The sequence below is a fragment of the Chelonoidis abingdonii genome, chromosome 20, assembly GCF_003597395.2.
Source record: "Chelonoidis abingdonii isolate Lonesome George chromosome 20, CheloAbing_2.0, whole genome shotgun sequence".
Lineage (NCBI taxonomy): Eukaryota > Metazoa > Chordata > Testudines > Testudinidae > Chelonoidis > Chelonoidis abingdonii.
The window spans coordinates 21,158,763-21,177,470 of NC_133788.1; the positions used below are offsets into that span (position 1 = coordinate 21,158,763).

General features: G+C 47.6%; 1 protein-coding gene across 4 annotated transcripts in view; it reads right to left on the reverse strand.

Annotated features, from left to right (window-relative positions):
* The window catches only part of P2RX5 (purinergic receptor P2X 5), a 22,219-nt gene extending 5,410 nt beyond the window's left edge, over nucleotides 1-16,809 (reverse strand). Inside the window, exons 1-9 of one of the 4 annotated variants that reach the window (XR_012657336.1) lie at nucleotides 16,434-16,809; nucleotides 13,112-13,262; nucleotides 10,416-10,487; nucleotides 7,876-7,951; nucleotides 4,774-4,870; nucleotides 4,132-4,212; nucleotides 2,732-2,870; nucleotides 1,469-1,605; nucleotides 551-708 (exon numbers count right to left, since the gene is read on the reverse strand). Coding sequence is in view for 3 of the 4 variants with exons in the window: in XM_032785665.2 (XP_032641556.1) it covers nucleotides 2,099-2,398; nucleotides 2,732-2,870; nucleotides 4,132-4,212; nucleotides 4,774-4,870; nucleotides 7,876-7,951; nucleotides 10,416-10,487; nucleotides 13,112-13,262; nucleotides 16,434-16,570 (1,053 nt within the window). In the remaining variant the exon portion in view is untranslated. Of the gene's footprint in view, nucleotides 1-550; nucleotides 709-1,468; nucleotides 1,606-1,949; nucleotides 2,399-2,731; nucleotides 2,871-4,131; nucleotides 4,213-4,773; nucleotides 4,871-7,875; nucleotides 7,952-10,415; nucleotides 10,488-13,111; nucleotides 13,263-15,327; nucleotides 15,413-16,433 lie in introns of those variants that run through there. The other 3 variants (XM_032785651.2, XM_032785659.2, XM_032785665.2) reach the window with 3 other exon arrangements.
* Between the last annotated feature and the right edge of the window lie 1,899 nt (nucleotides 16,810-18,708).

Genomic DNA, 18,708 nt, shown 5'->3' on the forward strand with positions numbered 1-18,708 from the left:
GGGATAGCTACGGAATAGCTACCCACAATGCAACGCTTCAGAAATCGACGCTAGCCTCGGACCATGGACGCACAACGCCGAATTACTGTGCCTAGTGTGGCCGCGTGAAATCGAATTTATAATATCAGTTTTATGAAACCGATTTTAGCTAATTCGATATTATCGCGTAGTGTAGATGTGGCCTAGGTCTCTCCTGAATGCTGATCCTATTTCTCCAGCTTTACTTCTCATACTACAGTGGGTATTGACAGGAAACCAAATAATAGCTTCCATAGTCCTCGCACTGCTGAACATCACATGGACCAGTTTCCTCAACAAGAATTAGAGGTGTAGAGAGGATCCTGCAGGCTGATATGGACTAATCTACTGATCTTACTTTGAGCAGCCCAGGGCATCCCTTCAGCTTCATTCCAGGCTCTTTTCTTCCCTTTGTGTATCAAGTCAACCTGCTAGTGCCAATGAAACATTGCCTGCCAAGAATCCTTCCCCATCCCAAACAAAGGGATGGTTTCACCCTCGGGCTGCCCTTCCCCACTCTGGTGGTACCTACCCAACAACAAAAGTCCATCCTTACTTCTTCCAGGACCAGAAATATCCTGGCCTAGGCTTCTCACCTTGCCATTCACCATCACATCAAAGCGTATTCCATAGGCTTTTATCAGTGTCCTGTACTCAACTCCTTCAGCATCCCGGTAATATTTGGCAAATCTAGAAAGCAGAGAATGCAAGAACATTGATTTTTAACCCAGTCCTCTGCCTCCCTCAGGTAAGAACAAGTTTGAATTCACCCTCTCTGTTCAAACCCAGGTATATTTCCCTTTAAAAATCCGGGGTATATTTGATTAACAAGCATGACCTTGTCCTAAACTTGAGGTCTCAGAGGAGCATGTGGATGGGTTCTGTATCAGCCAGTTCTTGACATCATGTTTCATTTCTAGCCTTAGCCAGAGTAATGGGAAAGCCTGTCTTTCTGGGTAGCTCCAAGCCCACTGAAATCACTGTAACAGCCTCAGCATATATTTCCTTATCATTATAGTGGGAAACTGGAAGGTAAAAACCCTATACCTGCTCTATGTCATGACTGGAACCCATGGATCACTCTTAGTGGCTGACTCACCCTGGTAGGGGTGATGATGCAGGAGCAGTGCTTAATGCAGAATACGAAAGACTCAGCAAAACTCATAGACAATCTCTGTAATTCTAGATTAGGAATCACTGCAAATACACCAAGACTTCGGTGTCTGTGCTGTGTGGAGGGTACTAGCTTTGCAGAGCGTGTGTGTGTGTGTAAGTAAACCGTGATGAACATCTTAAAAGGCCGTATACCAGAGAACCAGCATAGGCGCAGCTGAAATAGTTAGCCAGGAATAGTTAGGAACAGAATCTGATTTAACTTATGAGCTGATACTGTTACAGTGTGCCTAAGAGTTACACAGTGGTACCCAGTCCCATCACTGCCTTTGATTACCTGAAGTTGTATCCAGAGGAGATGGATTTTTCTGCAAACTTGTTATCCAGACGGCTAAAAGAATAGTGAGGGTTGCATTCAGAAGGAGGTTTATCAAGATCACAGTCCCATTCAATCTGAATTCCTATCACACCACCCTTAACGAAAGAGAGAGATGTTTTCAGTAGCTTGTCCTGGTTTGTTCATTTTTAAATCACATCTGCTCCTCTGCCAAGTGTCCCTTGAGGGAGATAAAAAAGGAGAAGTAGGCTCCCCTGGTCCTCCACTCATACTCAGATCAGGATGAGCCAAACTTAGGCAATTGAAGTTAATCATATTTTTCTACAGGCATCCTGGCTCTTCCCATGCTGGGCATCTGGAGACAGTTTCACTGACAGCTTCCTCAGAGTTGTCCTGACACTAACTCCAACCCCACCTAGGACTCATCTGTACTCTCTGTTGTAATGAGGATTTTCATGCCTCGGGTGTTCATTAAGTTCACTTTACCAAAAAGGACATTTGTCCACTAAGGGTAAAATTCTGCCCTGTGCAGAAGGCCACCATGAGGTCTGTGCAGCACTTAACTCTAATTGTGCAGGGACTTGAGAGGGGCTTAGGTCTTGTGCTGGCTCCTCTGTACAGGGGTGAATTTCACCCTAAGCACCAACAGCAAAAGAGTCTGTATTTCTTTGGCCTTGAAAGGATTCCACAGATGGATGCACCAGTCAATGGTGTATTCATGAAAGCTACGTTCCCTTTAAGGAGTATAGTTAAACGTAGTCCTTCAAGGGACCTGAACAACAGCTCTGTGTAACTCAAAAGCATGTCCCTTTCACCAACAGGAGTTGGTCCAATAAAAGATATCACCTCACCCACCTTGTCCTTCAAGGGACACTGTTGAAGCTGGCTGTGGCAGGGATGGTGACATTTAACATGCAAGGTCCAGGAGTTCTTTACATAGATCCAAAAGTGACATTTCAACAACGTTTTAAAAACAACATCCTGTGAGCAACTCGTGTGCAGCCCTACAGTAACAAACCTGGGTGCTCAGCCAGACATGTAACGCACAACTGGGCAGGTGGAAATACTTCAGTTCCATGGGCTTATTATAGGCAAGAGACAAGCTGATTTTAAAGCTCAATGACCTGCCATAGTTCTGGAAATGAGAAGTCCTTATGGAGGGGAAAGGGAAGAGTTTTGGTCACTAGAAGGATTATCAGCTTTTCCAGAGGGGAATGTTTGTTTAGCTGGTGGGGTGTATGGGAGAATAAGGAATGTTCATACCTCAGATGCCATGTCCTGAAAGTTGTTCCCAGCCCAGCTCACAAGTTTGCCCAGGTGGAATATGGGGCAGTAAAGGTGCTGTGCACTGTAGTGGCAGTTTTTCAGGTAGGAATCATCATCAGTGTTTAGCACATTAGTCCTGCATATGGGAAACAACAGAACCAGTCTGACCTTTCTCTTTGCCTGCCCTACAGAACAGCCATAGGAAGATTCTCTTCCAAGGCCACAGAGATGAGTCTCCTCTTCAACACCCATCATAATAATCCAACAGAACAGAAAGGGCATTCTTGCCACAAATCCTATTATCCTGTGAGCATCTCTGCAGCCACCTCCAATGAATGCATCCTGCTGTGCTTGGATGCAAACAAACCCTGAGCCTGCAAATAGATCCACACAGGCAGACTTATACCCATGCAGAACTGATGGCAAGATCAGGCTCTAAAGAAAGATCCATTTAGGCCGTGACTTTCAGAACCATACCTGGATTGTTCCTTCAGTTTTTAAGCAGAGCCACCCATTGCAATTCTATCTTGCATTCTCTCTCATAACAATATGCTAGAAATGCACAACTGAAGCTACCCAGAGCGGTGATGTGAAAATGCTCGTTTTGATAGAGATTTCTGTAAGTAGAGCCACAGCCAATATTTCCTGTTTCTACCTTCACATCCATCCTTACAAGTGGAAGATTGAAAATCAGCATTTTCCACATAACTTGCCCAGGTTATTTCATTTTTACAGCATAATAATTTGGGGTGAAACTGCAAAATGTTCTTATTTTTTACTGAACCGGTGAAAACGCAATTCCCCATCAACTTCCCCCAGTCTGGGCAGTCGGTTTCTTTCTAAATGAAGGCCCACATAGTCCACTCTCCTTTCCTGTGAACACTGCTGGTTGATGGACATGCTGGTTTAGATCATGTAGGCTATTAGGTAGCCTGCCAACCCAGTTTTACTCTAGGTGTGGGAGGGGAATATCCCAATATTCATATACATGGGCTTGTTATTCAGTTAGATTAATAACAATCCTGTGATGGAAATTATGGGTTATATTCATCCCATTGGTCAGTGCAGTGACAGCTTGGATACACATAGTCAGACAGCTGTCAAAGATTACGTTCCATGACTGACAGTCTAAATCCAGCCACTGTTTGGCTGGGAAGCTCTCACCAGACTGAAAATCTTCCCCTAAGCTCAAATCCTTCATTACCTTCCCTGCTCCTACATAGCCAGAAACCAAATACTGTCCTCCAGTTACCAAAACAGGAAACAGTCACCATCCTAGATAGGAGTGCTCAGATCACACACCCACACGCATTGAGGAGAAAAACACAGGAGCCATTTGGATTATTGACAAAAGAAAGGTTCCTGAGAGAGGCAGAAACAGACAGGCAGACACTTACTTGGAGAATTTAAACTTAGAGAAGCGGATCGAGTTTTTGATGTAAACAGTGAAGTTTTCTGCATTCGCTAAAAGCAGTTTCCTGAAAGAGAGGGGGCAGAGTTCTCTTGGCTTTACAGTCATTGTCCTTCTGCCCATTGTTTTGACATTTTACAGACATGTTCATGTAATAAGCAGAATTGAAGTCCAATCCTGCAGAATGCCCCCTGAAGACAGAGTAAGGCCGGTTGCTGCGCCCAAACCCTTGGCTCCTATTGAGAACCAGTTCTGTTCCACACTCTTCCCCCTGGCCAGCCTCCCTCAGTTGTCGTGTTTTGTCAGTGAGTAGTTTGAGAAAAGGGCAATGTTAGAGGGAGTCAAGGAATAGCAGGGGTTGGAAAATGCCCTGCAAGAAGCACGGGCCCCATCTTTAGAAAGAGCAAGGTGGCCCCAAGGCATCCTCAGGCAGAATTTCCTGCTGCCCTGAATATTTTAAACGTAGCAGATGTTTTCTAACCTTGTGCATTCAAGCCAATGGGAATCTCTGCAAATGCAACCCAGCGACTTATCTTCAGTTGCTTGTTAGGAAACATAAGTCATGCTTCAAAATAAGACAAAAGCCAGGCAACTCATGCTGAGTAACCGTGCAAGAAGGGGAACATACTTCATCTTGGACTTTTTCTCCACTGGACACCACGCTAATATTTCACACGTCCCATTGGTGTTGCTCCCAACTTTCAAACAGCGGCCAGTCTTGACCCCTATGGTGCAGACAAGGTCATGGAAAAGGTCACTCAAGGCTGGCACCTCCCTTTTCCCTGGCCCACTAGGGCAGATTAAACCTTACTTTGTCTTCACTGAAACCCTAAATCCTCCCAGCTGTGAAATGTTCTCTCCCTGCTTGAACAACTGCTCTGTTGTTGCTTTTCTGAGCAGCCTCAGGGTATCTTGGCAGGATGACTGTAATCCATTTGGTTTAGCAGAGCTCTGTTTAAATGGGCTGTAAACAAGTCAATGATTTCAAATAAAGATGGTTGAGAGTGAAGTCACTGCTGCTCCCTCTTAGTTACTGACTGGAGACATCTGGGACTATGACAGTCCCAGCAGCTCAGCATGATATTTGCTTTCATCTCCCAAGAGAACAGCAGTCCAACGTGGCACATCCAGCAGTTCCCTTTCTTCCAAGGAGCTCTTGAGCCTTTGTTAATTGCTGACCTCAGTCTCAGTGCTATTGGGGGGCACTGCAGACCATGCTATAATGCCCGGCTCAGGATAGGCCTCCTGGGACAGTTGATTCAGTTTGGAAAAGCCAGGTCACTTTGGCATGCAAGAGCTGGGCTGCTGTGAATCATCAACCACCCTTTACAGCACACAGGGAGGAGGGGAGAAGGAACTGTCCCAATAACATCTATGGCTCAGGGCCAACAGGATGTGCAAGGATATGCAGTGACCCCCCACCCCAATAAATAAACCCACAACCCCTCGTGGGGTTACAGCCCAGACCCAAGGTCACAGTCCCAAGTGCTCTGAAGTGCCCAGGGAGAGCAATGGACACATCCTGTATCTTGCCATCTCCTGTTAAAAAGGGAGTGTTCCTGATATCATGTGTTGCAAATACATTTTCATCTTGTGTTCCTCCTTTGTCCCTCCCTGCTGTGCACAGACCAAGTGCAGGAAAGCACAAGGACAGAATTACTCATGCTCTATGTAAGGAGGCGCCCTGGCTGCCCGCCGCACCTGAGGGGGAAGAGCCAGAGCAGGCACCTCTGTGGGCGGAGCCAGTACCGCCTGTCCCCGCCCCCCGGAAGTCAAGGGGTGGGACAGGAAGTATAAAAGCCAGGGCCCAGAGCTCAGTTGAGCCCAGGACGCCGAAGAGTACAGACGTGGAGCAACTCCCGCTCGGCCAGCTTGCCTGTGCTCACTATCCCGAGGAGCGCTGCCGGACCTACTCAGGGCAGTATCATAGGAGCGCTGCCGGACCTACCTCGGCCCAGCATCCAGGGAGCGCTGCCGACCTGCCCGGCGGTATCCTGAGACCCCAGCCTGAACTACCCTGCACCCACTGGCCGAGGAGCCGCCGAGCCTGCGTCCCCCGGTCTCAGGAACCTATGGTCGGGACCCACCGGACTGCGCGACGGAGGACAGTACCAGGGAGGGGGAAGTTGGAAGTACCCCGGGCGGCTGACGACACCCAGGCTGCAGAACGCCGAGCTACTGGCGTGTGTTTCGGCCGGAGCCCGCTGACCGCCCTGTCAGTGCTTTCGGTCAGGAGCCCGCTGACCCCTTAGGCGACCGCGCTACAGCGCCCCAGGCTGGGGCAGGAGTGGGTGGGCCTGCGTTCCCTGCCACCGTAACCGGGTGGGAGAATTCCCCTTCACCCGAACCCTGAGCTGTGCTACGGTTTGTTTGGTGCCCCACCCTGCCCAAGGCCAGGCCCAGATTGTGACCGCCCTCCTGCCCCAAAGGGCCAGAGCCTGAACTGTTTGGTGCCCTGCCCTGCCTAAGGGCCAGGGCCCCTAGATTCTGCTACCGCCCTGCCCTGCCCCAAAGGGCCAGAGCCTGAAGTGTTCGGTGTCCCACCCTGCCTGAGGGCCAGGGCCCCTAGACTTTGTTACCGCCCTGCCCTGCCCCAAAGGGCCAGAGCCTGAACTGTTTGGTGCCCGCCCTGCCTGAGGGCCAGGGCCCCTAGACTTTGTTACCGCCCTGCCCTGCCCCAAAGGGCCAGAGCCTGAACTGTTCGGTGCCCCGCCCTGCCTAAGGGGCAGGGCCTATACACTTTGCTTGCTCAGCCCTGTGACCAGGAGCAGAGCCTGAACTGTTTGTTGCCCGCCCTGCCCAAGGGCCAGGGCCCCTAGACCTCATTTGCGTGACCCTTTAGTACAGGACCGACGTGGAACCCGTCCCGCTGCCTAGAAGGAGGCTGCCCGCCGCACCTGAGGGGGACGAGGCCCGAACCGACCAGCTTACACTCTATCATTTCCCACTTCGCTTTCTACAACCAGGCCTCCAAAGAGTTTTGCTGACTGGCCAGGTCACTGCCCAGGCCTTGCCACTACTCCAGCACACCTGTCCTCCACAGCTCTTTACCCAGTTACTCATGCCACATGCCTTTGGCAGCTCCTCTTGAGGCAGACTCCCAGCCTGCTGCACTGAGAACCAGAGACATGCTGTGAAGTCTCTGCCCCGGGGAGATCCTTGGGGATTCTGCAATCTATTTAATGCCAAGCATCAAGAATCCCGTTAGGCCCACTCTAGGTGCTGTAGCCAGCTGACTCTGCCCAGCTGCTGCTACCAATGTCTGTCCCAGGGTAGGATACAAGTCAACCAATGGTAAAATACGTTATTACCGTAATTTACGTCGGCTTTGTGCTCATGAAAAGAGAAGACTAAGAACACTGGTTGGGACCATGTGCACTGTGGGCAGGTGTGGCACCTGATTTCCCCACAGCTCTGCTGATGCATCTCCATCCTGCAGGACCCCCAGCTTCTAGTCCTGGGTTCACTTCTATGGCCACTTTCTCAAGCTCGCCCAAGGCACCTGAATCCTGACCTACATCCCATTACTCACTGAGAGACTCCCATAAAGCTCTGCCAAGACACCTCAGTCCTGACTTAGAACACCTCAGTTATTCTGACAGGGACTCCCGTAAATCTCTCCCTCCTCCTCCCGTCGTCTTCTGAAGCTAAGTTCTTAAGTGGAGAACTGTCTTCCTCAGAAGGCAAGCTCATTGCACAAGAAGTGCAGGGGGGTGATCTCATCTCTTACCATTGCCAGCTATCACAGCTTCCCCCGCAGGGCAGTCCCTGTTCTCGCTGCACAGTGCGTCTCGAATGCCAGTACTCTGCAAAGCAGATGATTGCAGCAAGTAAGGCATGTGATAGAAAGCATAATGTGCTTTCACTGCAACGCTCCTCCACATAAAACTTCATGTACCCGCCACCCCAAAAACACTTAGATTTACATTGTGGGGGTGAAGAACGAAGTGAAAGGGATACGCCTGAACTCATGTCAGCCTCCCAAAATTCACTCATCCACTCAGGCTGGACGAACAAGTCTTTTGATAGGGGAGTAAAATATTATGTTTTTCTTCCTCCTCATCACAATAATTGGGTGAGACTTTCGAAAAATATCTACATCGTTTAAAAAGTGACAAAGAATCCTGTGGCACCTTCTAGACTAACAGATGTCTGTTGTTATAGTAACAGATGTCTGTTAGTCTTTAAGGTGCCACAGGACTCTGTCGCTTTTTACAGATCCAGACTAACACGGCTACCCCTTGGATACCAAGTCATTTAGAAATTTGAGTCCCTTGTTCTCCTAGGTCATGTAGGAGCTTTAGGAAATCCCATCCTTTCTCTCTGGCCTACTTCCATGAGGATTACAAGAATGATTTCAGTAGGGAAATTAGGTCACCTTTACAAAGAGCCACCGAGTGCATCCCTTATGCAATGGGGATAGCATAAAAAAATATCACTGTCCTGGAGGAAATGTATAGTTTAACAAATGGGTGTGACGCTAGCACTCAAGAGCACCCCTGCAGTAACAAACCTGTAATGTACCCAGGCCTGGGTCTCTCTCTCACGTTATTTGTTATGCCATGCCAATCACTAGCATCTGAATAACTGTGAGAGAGAGAAAAATGAGAGAAAACCAGATTGCACTTCCCGGCTGCCACAGGTCTCTAAACACATGCAGGAGGAAGCAAACTATTATTAAGATGATGGGATAATGCCACCTTTGCTTTAATCTAAAAACTTTCTCACTCTCAAATAGAGCAGACACATCCTGTTTGATTGGACACATTCTTATTCCTCTTCCATCTCTGCATGCTGTGCTAGCCTGGCCACTTGAGGGCAATGTTGTCTTACCCAGCTAAACTCCATTGTCTGGCAGGCCTCCAGAGTGCTTAATTTCAGATGACCTCTTCAGACAGATATGAAGCTCAGCCAGAGGAAATGACTGTCATTAACTAGGCCTCAGCCCTGAGAGCTTGTTACCAACACACAATGGCTTTCCCAACTGCCTGATGGGTTGACCACTGCTGGTGTTTGCTACAAAAATTGGCCCAGAATAGGGCAAAGTTAGTAAGGATGCTGGTGAGATGATAAATAATGTAGCAAAACATTTCTGCATGTTTATGACCGACAGTAGCCCAGCCAGCTCAGGCTCTGGGCACTACTGAACTGGGACTCCTCTGAGTCTTTTATGATAGGACTGGAAATAACTCCTGTTCCTTGCCTAATTTAGGACCCAATCCTGAAAGGTGCTGAGCAGGAGTTAGTGGGACCTGTGGGTGTTCAGCACCTCTCAGGTTGGGGCCTGTAACAGGGGAATTGCCCCCTTTAAGGTTAGCAGGGACCAGCGTTCAGGTAAGTGTTGGGAGAGAGGAAGTGATCTCAGGAATAAGTAGAGTTTGGAGAAAACCCAGGGTACTGTCTCTTGTAGTGTAGGATGAGGACAGGCTTCCCTCTCTCCTAGCCAACCAAGGCAAGCCTGGGGAAGAGGGCAGCTGACATTGTGTGATGGACACATAGCGGAAGGCCTGCTGCCCTCTGCCTGCCTAGCGAGAAAAGGACTGAACTACAAAGCTGAGGGAACCTGGTTTAAGGCTGTGGATCTCCTGAACAAAGGAGAGGAAGCTTGTCTGAATCTGCACACAAGTGCCAGGAGGAGGGCTGGGGAGTCCAGAATGAAGGAGAAGGGTTGTTGGCCCAACGGGCTCAAGGAGTTTGTATGTGGGAGAAGACTAGATAAGACCTCACAAAGGGGGATCCTATTTTCAGTATTCTGGCCTGACTGTAAATGATTGTAAAGAAGAAAGAGGGACATAAGGCTGGGTGCCTGCAGGGTTACCTCACGCCACGAGAGAGTGCTCTGAGACCACCCTTGGCTACAGGCTCTTTCTTCTGGCATTACTGCAAGAGTCTTCCCTACACAAAACCCAGGATTGTTTCAATTGGACTCCACTTGATCGCCTCATATGACCACTCTCCCTTAGCTAAAAGGTTACCTTTCTCTAATGACGGTACACTGTTATGGCCTGATTTCCAGTGGTGCTGAGGTCCTGCAATTCTCAATGCAGGATGCAAAGTGCTCAGCACCTCTGAAAATTAAGCCAGCTGATTCTGCCCTCCCCAAGGGCTAATCCACTTCTTCCCTTGTCAGGTTACTCTTGTACAGGCCTGAGAGAACCCCTGCCTCCCAGCTATGTTCATAGCCTCTCAAGTATTCAAGTTTCTCAACTTTCCTCTTTGTCCATTCGTATCCATATTGGGGGNGAAGGAAGTGGGGGCAGTGTTTCCTACCTCAGGGCACGTGTCCTGCCTTTGGTTTGGGGTCACAATCAGATTTGTCATAACGACGAAAACGTTTTCACCCTAAAAAAAAAAAAGAAACAAAGAAGAAAAGAAAATTTATAAGCCCTTTTTAACTCCTAGGATCTGCTTTAAAACATTAGTGCTAATAAGAAACCATCACAGCATATGTGTTGTTTTATAATAATAAAACCTAGTTCTTATCTAGCACTTCTCAGGTGGTAGCGTCTTCAGCTGATCAGTCTTTCCCACTAATCTGATTCAGTCCATAGTTTAGGAGGCACCTGGTCCTGGAGTCCTCACTGGCACAAAGGGCTTGTCTGCACTGGCAATTTACAGCACTGCAGCTTTCTCGCTCAGGGGCGTGAAAAAAAAACACATCCCTGAGCGTAGCAAGTTTCAGAGCTCTCTGCCAGAACTCTGCCGTGACTACACAAGCCACGTTAAAGGCTGCCACAGCAGCGCTTTAGCATTGCCAGTGCAGACTAGCCCTAATCTCTCACATAGCAGCATCTGCAAGTAATGCCTTCTATCATCTCCATGCCAGGTGATGAAGAAACTCCATTCCATCCTGGCAGGCAATGACCTGGCCTGTTATACACACCCTGGTCACATCTCATCTGAACTACAGCAATGAGATAGACCTGGGCATGAAGCCTTCTGTGCTTAAGAAATGCCAACTCTCTTTCACTCTATCTACACTAGTGTCTATAGAACAGCAAGTCAGGGTCCAGGTCTTGGTCCTTCCCCTCAAGGTGCTCAATGGCCTGTCTCAATAAATACCTATAAAAGAGCCTAAAGCTCCAGGATAAAGACTGTGGTCAACAACTCCACGCCTCAGGCCTGATGGAACTGTCCGCCACACAGGTAAGGCTCACCTGTGCAGGAGACAGTGCTTCTTTAGGGGCTGGTCCCAGACTGTGGAATGAACACCCCCAGAACCAAGGACCATCCCAAATTCTCACCACCTCCTGCTCCAAATGCCATCTGCACGTCTCCAACCTGCCTTCTTCAATATAAACTCAGAGCAACACGCACTAAAAACAAACAAACAATTGCTACCAAAACAAAATGCTCCACTGCACATACAATTCTTCCTGTAGAGAGAGGATGACAGAAAGGCTAAACCATGTGTCACACTGCTTAATGCACTACTGGAAAGTGCTCAGATACTATAGTGATGAACGCGGGATAAGAACCTATATAGGATAGAATATATTTGAATTGCTGCACTGACATACAGACACGAGCATACTGGTTCTGTATTATTAACAGCATTGGCTAAATATGCTGGAAGAGATGTTCTATATCCACACCAGGGAGGGATTCTGATGCACTGTGTGTCCATGAAAAGAACAGAAGTACTTGTGGCACCTTAGAGACTCCTGTTCTTTTTGCGGAAACAGACTAACATGGCTGCTACTCTGAAACCTGTGTGTCCATGGTTAGCCGATGAAATACACTTTATTTAGTGGAACATTACTTGGCTTTTAAAAATACATTTGGCTCTAACATCACATCCTGTTTTGCTGCATCAATTATTACTGAGGCCAGCCACCAGCAGTACCTGGGGCATTTGGGAGTGGAAATGCATTAACCTTGAAGCATAATCAAGAGGATAAACCAAAAGCTCTGGAGATCTAGGGAAGCAGCATTTACCAGCTCCATTCACTCTGCTTTCATAGTACAGTCCCTTCTTGTGTAAGTTCTATGCACAGCTGCCATCTGACGACTGAACAAGTTGGGATAGAAAAAGCTGTGTGTTCATGTAGAGGTTCACCACCACAAACATTGCTGCTATGACAGTGGGAGTTTCCCAGTATTCTCCAGTAACAATCCAGTAACTGGTGCTGCTGCAGCAGCTTGCCACATTACTGCAGTATTTGTGATAAAGGAATCAACCACGGCATATTTTGCTTTATGATTTTTTTGCAGAGCAAACCACTCCCTCCCTCCGCCGAACTGTGTGAAGCAGCTCAGTGTCAGAGCGAAACTGTCTGTGCAAGGAAAAGTGGATGTGCAAACGGCCACTGGGGAGTGCAAGTCAGACAGCTCCCAATCCAGTCCTCACTTGTCCAGTATGTGCACTCACAAGGGTTGCACTCAGACAGGGGCCAGCCCACATCAGCAGGTACAGCTGGTCAAGGAAATGGGCATGTGTGACACTTGGAATTAATGGAGCAAGAAGCCAGGAAGGTTAAACTAGAGCAACTCACATACTCAGCGCCACCATCATCTGATTCCTCCGCCTCCTCGGCTGGGCTTCTCCCTCAGATAGGCACTGCATTTACTCATGCCTGCTCTGTTCAGGTACAGCCTAATCCAGCATGTTGCTTAAGCATGTGCTTAACTTTAAGCAGGTGAGCAGTCTCAATCAAGTCAATGGACCACTCACCTGCATAAATTTAAGCATATGCTTAAATGCTTTGCTGGCTCAGCACCCTGGCCTGACATCCATCCGAAGCCGAGAGGAGACTGGCTGAGCATTTGCTGGAAAGAGTTAAAAGGAGGCACAGAGCTGAGATTCTCTGGAAGCCCCTCTCCTTGGCATTCACAGCACTACAGGGACTGGCAACTTCATTCCAGTTGCCAATAGCGACCAAGCAGGAATTAGTCCCCAGTCTTTCTAGATAAAAAAAGTGAGGAAGAAAGCAAAGGGGACTGAGCAACAGAGCCGCTGTGCAAACCTGTGGGGGAATGACATAGTCGGCGACGTCCCACAGCCTCTCTCCCAGCTCCGAGGTGTTGGTGACAGCCACACCCTTCAGTTTGGTGATGACGGAGCTCTGGATGGAGGTGTCCGAGTCCTGGTAGCCTTTCTTGACGACAAATACCCACCTGTGAACAACACAGCAGGCAGCAACATTAGCCAGGATGGCCAGCCAAATGGGCCAATGTGGCAAGTTAGACAGAGAAGGGTTGTGCTGAGATAAAGCACAATTCAAGGGTAAATCAGAATATACAAGTGATACCAAACCTCTTCTCAGCCACAGCTCCAAATTTAGGTTAAACCCTTTGATGCAAGTCACCTGTCCAGCAAATCCCCTAATGTCCTCAACTCCTAAATGTTTCCAATGCACCCAAAACACTGTGGCTAACAGAATATGCAGCACTTTCCATCCGTCAATCTCACAACACTTGCCAAGGGGTCAGAGTATCATTATTCTCATTCTACCCATGGGGAAAAGTGAAGGGAAGCAACTTGTCCAGCATCACACTAACTCAGTGGCAGAGCTGGCAATACAATCCAGGCCTCCGGACTCCAGCTCCCCAGCTCAGCTTCCCATCCGCAGCCAGATCGAGGGGGTGGTATTGCGTATCTGGTAGCACATATAGTCCAAGCCCAGGTAATTCTTACCCAAGCAAAGCTCCCATTGATGTCTGTAGGGAAGACTGAAGGCCCTCGCTCTATCTGTTAGTATCATCCTGCTCTGCTACATACCTGGGATTTACTGACTCTTAAAACAGATGACATTTGTTTTGAGAGAGTCATTTTTGGCATCTGGCAGATGTATTTACTGGAGAGACCCAAGCAGCTCCCAGAACTCTGCCTGATCACACAGATAATACACATTTTATAACCTGCCACAAAATTCCAGCCCTGTAGCAGGTCACTGCTAGGGAAATGCAGCCCAGGAAGGTGGGCAGGGAATATTCCCATTATCCTGGAGCCGTCACCTCAGCACCAGTGCCATCTTCTGAGCAAGGCACGTACCTCGGATGGCTCAGACGCTGCCAGCATGAGGAACAACCCTGTGTGTGGCACAGCCCTTCCTCAAGAGACTGGGAACATGAGTCCCACCCACCAAGCCACTATGTAGCGAACATGAGTCCTGAGACCCAAGGGACTGGAAGCTGAATCCGCACAGCTGAGGAGGGATCACCCCTGCATCCCTCCTTAGCATGGCCACCCTGGATAGGGGACCAAAGCCAAAGCTCAAGCCTCACCACCCCAAGCTGGGGCTGGGGGACAAAGCCGAAGCCCAGGGCTTCTGCCCCAGACAGGGGGCCTGTAACCTGAGCCCTGCAGCCCTTGGCTCAGCTTCAGCCCCAAGTGGTAGGGCTTGGGTCCTGGGCCCCACAAGTCTAACACTAGCCCGGATAAACCCATTAAAACAGGGTCGTGACCCAGCTTGAGAACCCCTGCTGTCACGTCCCCTCTGATTTCTCCTTCCCTCGGCCTTGCAATCTCTCATTGCACACAAGAACCTAACTAGCCTCCCTTCCTGACTGCCACTACAATCCAACTCTTCGGGGGGGAATGGAGAAGTAAAGCCCTTGCAGAAGTGAATGAGGTGCCTGCCAGCTGTCAGTCACCAAGACAATGTATATGGGGGGGGGGGCAGTGGGAGAACCTCAGGCAAGCTAAATGACCAGGTTATACTGCAGGTTTCACTGGGCAGGGAGCAGGCAATGTTTGTAGGAACCCTTGGAATGCATGGAGGACTGAGCATGCCACTGAATGCAGCAAGTGCAAGCAGCTGCCACGAGGGCTGGGGAGAGCAACATCACATGCCTAACTCCTGCCTGCTTTCAGAGGCAGATTAAGAATAAACCAAGAAGTCTCCCCACCCCCACCCCACACCCCCCTGCAAATTCTCAAACTTTCTTGTCTTCCCAAGAAAAAATGCTTTTCGCAGTGTGGACTTGACAGTGACCCAGTTTGAGGCAGGTCTGTAGTTCCCCATTCGAATGTAACAGGGCATCCATCCAGTGTGGGCAGATGTGCCCGAGCTCCAGGGCTGCTCATCTGAATGCACACTGATGAATAATAAAATCATCATACTAATGCCATTGATCACTGTGCCTGAGATGCAAGCCCAGCCTAGCAGCAAAGGGGTTAACACAACAACAAACACATTCAGTTATATGGTACTACAGAGATGCATGGGGCTATACTCACCAATGGGAACAGCCCATTCACTCCGTGTTTTCAATGTCTCCCAGGCAGAAGTCATTTTAGTATCCTCTTTTCTCAGAGGAGGGAGTACAGGCTTCCTCCTTTAACAGCTCACACATGCCAGGCTTCTGAGATGCCATCCCTGCTCTGCTAACTAATGTACATACAGACAGCAACTGTGCACCTTTCTATAAATAAACCCAACCGGCAGAGTGACACTGCTATATTTATTTAGTTATGGTGGGGGAAGGGGCCAGGGCACTCAAAGGACAAACAGCTAAGCTGGTGTTTTTGGTTGGAGACTCTTACAAATAGCATCCTGGATCATTCTGGGAAGCCCCTGACAATCAAGGAGGAACAGCACATGCATTACAATAATTCATCAGCCTGTTGGGAATGGAGCTTGATAATTCAGGGCCTGTGAGGAGCGAAGCATTGAGTTCAGTGAGAGATGAGGATGCTCAGGATGTTGCAGGACTGGATCCTCTCTGAGCAGTGGGGAGCCGTCACCATGCCAACCAGTCCTGCTCTGAATCGACTCGCATGCCACCTCTCTCCGCATTCCCATCACTGCCCCCTATTCCGGCTTGCTCAGCAAAGGAATTTGCCACTCAGTACTGGCCCGTTTTGCTCTCAGTTCAATCAGACAGCCACTATCACACCCAGAATTCTGCATTTAATAGAGTCACACGGGGTCAAACCTCACCTGGCACATCCCGAGTGTCAGCAATAACAGTCACAAACGCTTCAGCTTCTAATAGAGGTTAGCTACAGTGGCTTGGGACCATAATTACAGAATACTGAAATAAGGATATAAATAATACATCGTAAGGCAATAGTAACATTTGCTCTATTTTTAAACCTAATGATGATCTTAAAGGGTAATGGGGGAAGGAAAAGCTAAGTATTTCTACTGGGGGAATCTAGATATTAGCCTTTTACATTACGCAAAATCCCTATTTTGATTAGGAAATTCAAGCATTCATATTCAGGCAGGTAAAGCATTATAGAGCCTGTACATACAGTCTCTCAAAACAGCCAGGGCACCAAGCTCCATTGGGATGTAACAGATAATATCATATGCACAGATTGTCCCTGACCGCACTTACCCCACCAGGTAAGCCAGGATGGACAGCTGCACCACTCGATAGAGAATTCCCACCTTCTTGTTCTTCGCAATGACATATTTTTCAGTTTTATAATCAAAAAGCGACAGACACAGACCCTTCCAACCGACCTGCCCCATTCTCCCTGCTCACTTTGCAGTGACAGATCAAAAAAGCAGCACTGGATTATTCACACGTGCTTTGCATTGAAACCTGACCAAACCAATCCCTGCAAAAACTGCCTAATCTCCACCCTCCTTCTCAGCTGCTGTCAAGCAAGCAGAAGCACCTTCCTTACAGCCAGAACTGCAGTAACAAGAAAGGGATTCTCACTGATCTCCTGTGCAAAGAATTCACCTGCCCAGGCACAAGTCCCTGATAAATTCTGTCAGCCCCAGAAAGTGCTGGATTCTCTCGTTCCTTTCCCCACAATTCAGAAACAATTATTATTAAAACATACTTAGGGCTGAGCATTTAAAACCAGAGAGCTGTATTCTCTCTCAACCTGAGGAGCCAAATCCTAAAGTCCTTGCTCACTTTTATTCAGTCTTTATTCTGGCAAAACTCTCACTGACTTCCTTGGGAGTGTGCTGAAGCAAGGAGAATTTGGCCCATCTGGAATAATCCAAAATCTCACAATGGCAGAAACATCCTCCCCTAGCACAAAGAGCAAGTTGAAGACTAATCTACAGATTCAATAAATACAACAAGGAGTCCAGTGGCTCTTTAAAGACTAACAGATTTTATGACTGTCTGTAGCAGGTGGCTAAACAACTGGAGTTGAAAAACATAAAAATAAATATGGTCAGGTTACAAAACATATTTTTAGAAAAGTAAATTATTTTACTTATATTACAATCAGCATCAGTTACCAAACCAAAATATTTTAACCAACTCATAGATTTTATTGTACATTTGGTAGGTCAATTATTTGCACTAGTTGGTGAAAATAAACTAGTCAGTGTTTAGTCAATATCACTTTCTAACTGTCTAGAAGAATGTTGCAATACCAGGTCTGCAGACAAGCAGGGGAATGGTTATTTGTTTTTTAAATGGTTGTTTCTGATAGAATAATTTTAAAACAATAATAGAAATGTTTCTGTAGGTCTTAGATTGCAAGAAAGGCTCCTGCAACAAGTAACTGACCAAAACCAGGACACTTTTTTGAAGGAGGGAGTTACACACGGGAAGCAGATTGGTTATTGAGATGATGGGAGGCAGAGAACATGACCCATGTGCCACATATTTTCTCTATCTAGAACACTGCTGTACTCAACATTGGTCCAGAGCAGCAGATTTTGGCAAGGGACCAACACCCATGGCTGAGGCTCCCTCCTTAGCGATTTTTCCTTCTTCACACAGGGTGATATTTTTAGGATGGAGAGAGATGGCTGCTGTAAGACTACAGGATGTGCACAATGAAATATAAAACAGGGTGAAAAATAGCAGCATCAAGTGCACAGTGCTGGTTCTCTCTAGAAAGGATGTTTGGTTGGAACAGAGCACAAAGAAAAAAATACAAGTGTAATCTGCCAAGGCAGAATTTTCTAAATATAATACATTAAACTTCTCCTCCAATTCTGCCTGGGGCTTTGCAGTTAGTGCTGTGTAACATAATGAAAATCAGAATCAGGCTACAAGTTGCCATGGTTATAAAAAAGTCAAAGGATTTTTTTTTGAAATCAGAGGTATGAAACTAGCATTTGAAATCTGATAAAATCAGCTGCAACCTTTGTCCTTCTAACTAGTGTCGACTCAAATTGGTCATGTCCTTGAATCATGGGGTCTGGAAAGGAAAAAGAGACAATCCCAGAGAAACACTGGAAAAGTGTTTGGAGCACTTTTACCTTTTGAATAATTTCTTTTTTTTGTTCTTGCAGTGTTGAACCAACGGGACCAATTTCACCTTGGCTGGCAGAGTGAATTATTTTATCTCATTCCCAGAGGCTCTTGGAAAAGGAGCACCTGGAAATATCTTCTGGCATCTCCATGCAAAGTGACTGGCAACATGCCATAAAAAACTGGGATTCCATCTCTCCAAGAGGGCACCCAAACCTGCCTGCGAGGGTGGGGAATGGGAGCATATCCAGGTTCCAGGAAACAGCCAGGTATTTTCTGTTTGATTTATCTCCCCAAGCCTGCTCTTATTAAACCAAATGACAAAACACCCACTGGCTTCCAAGAGAGCAGAATTGAATCTCAACTCTGTAGGTTGCTTCCCACTCTTGTTAATACTCTGGTTTGGTGAAACAATACCTGTGACACAACTGTCTCTCAC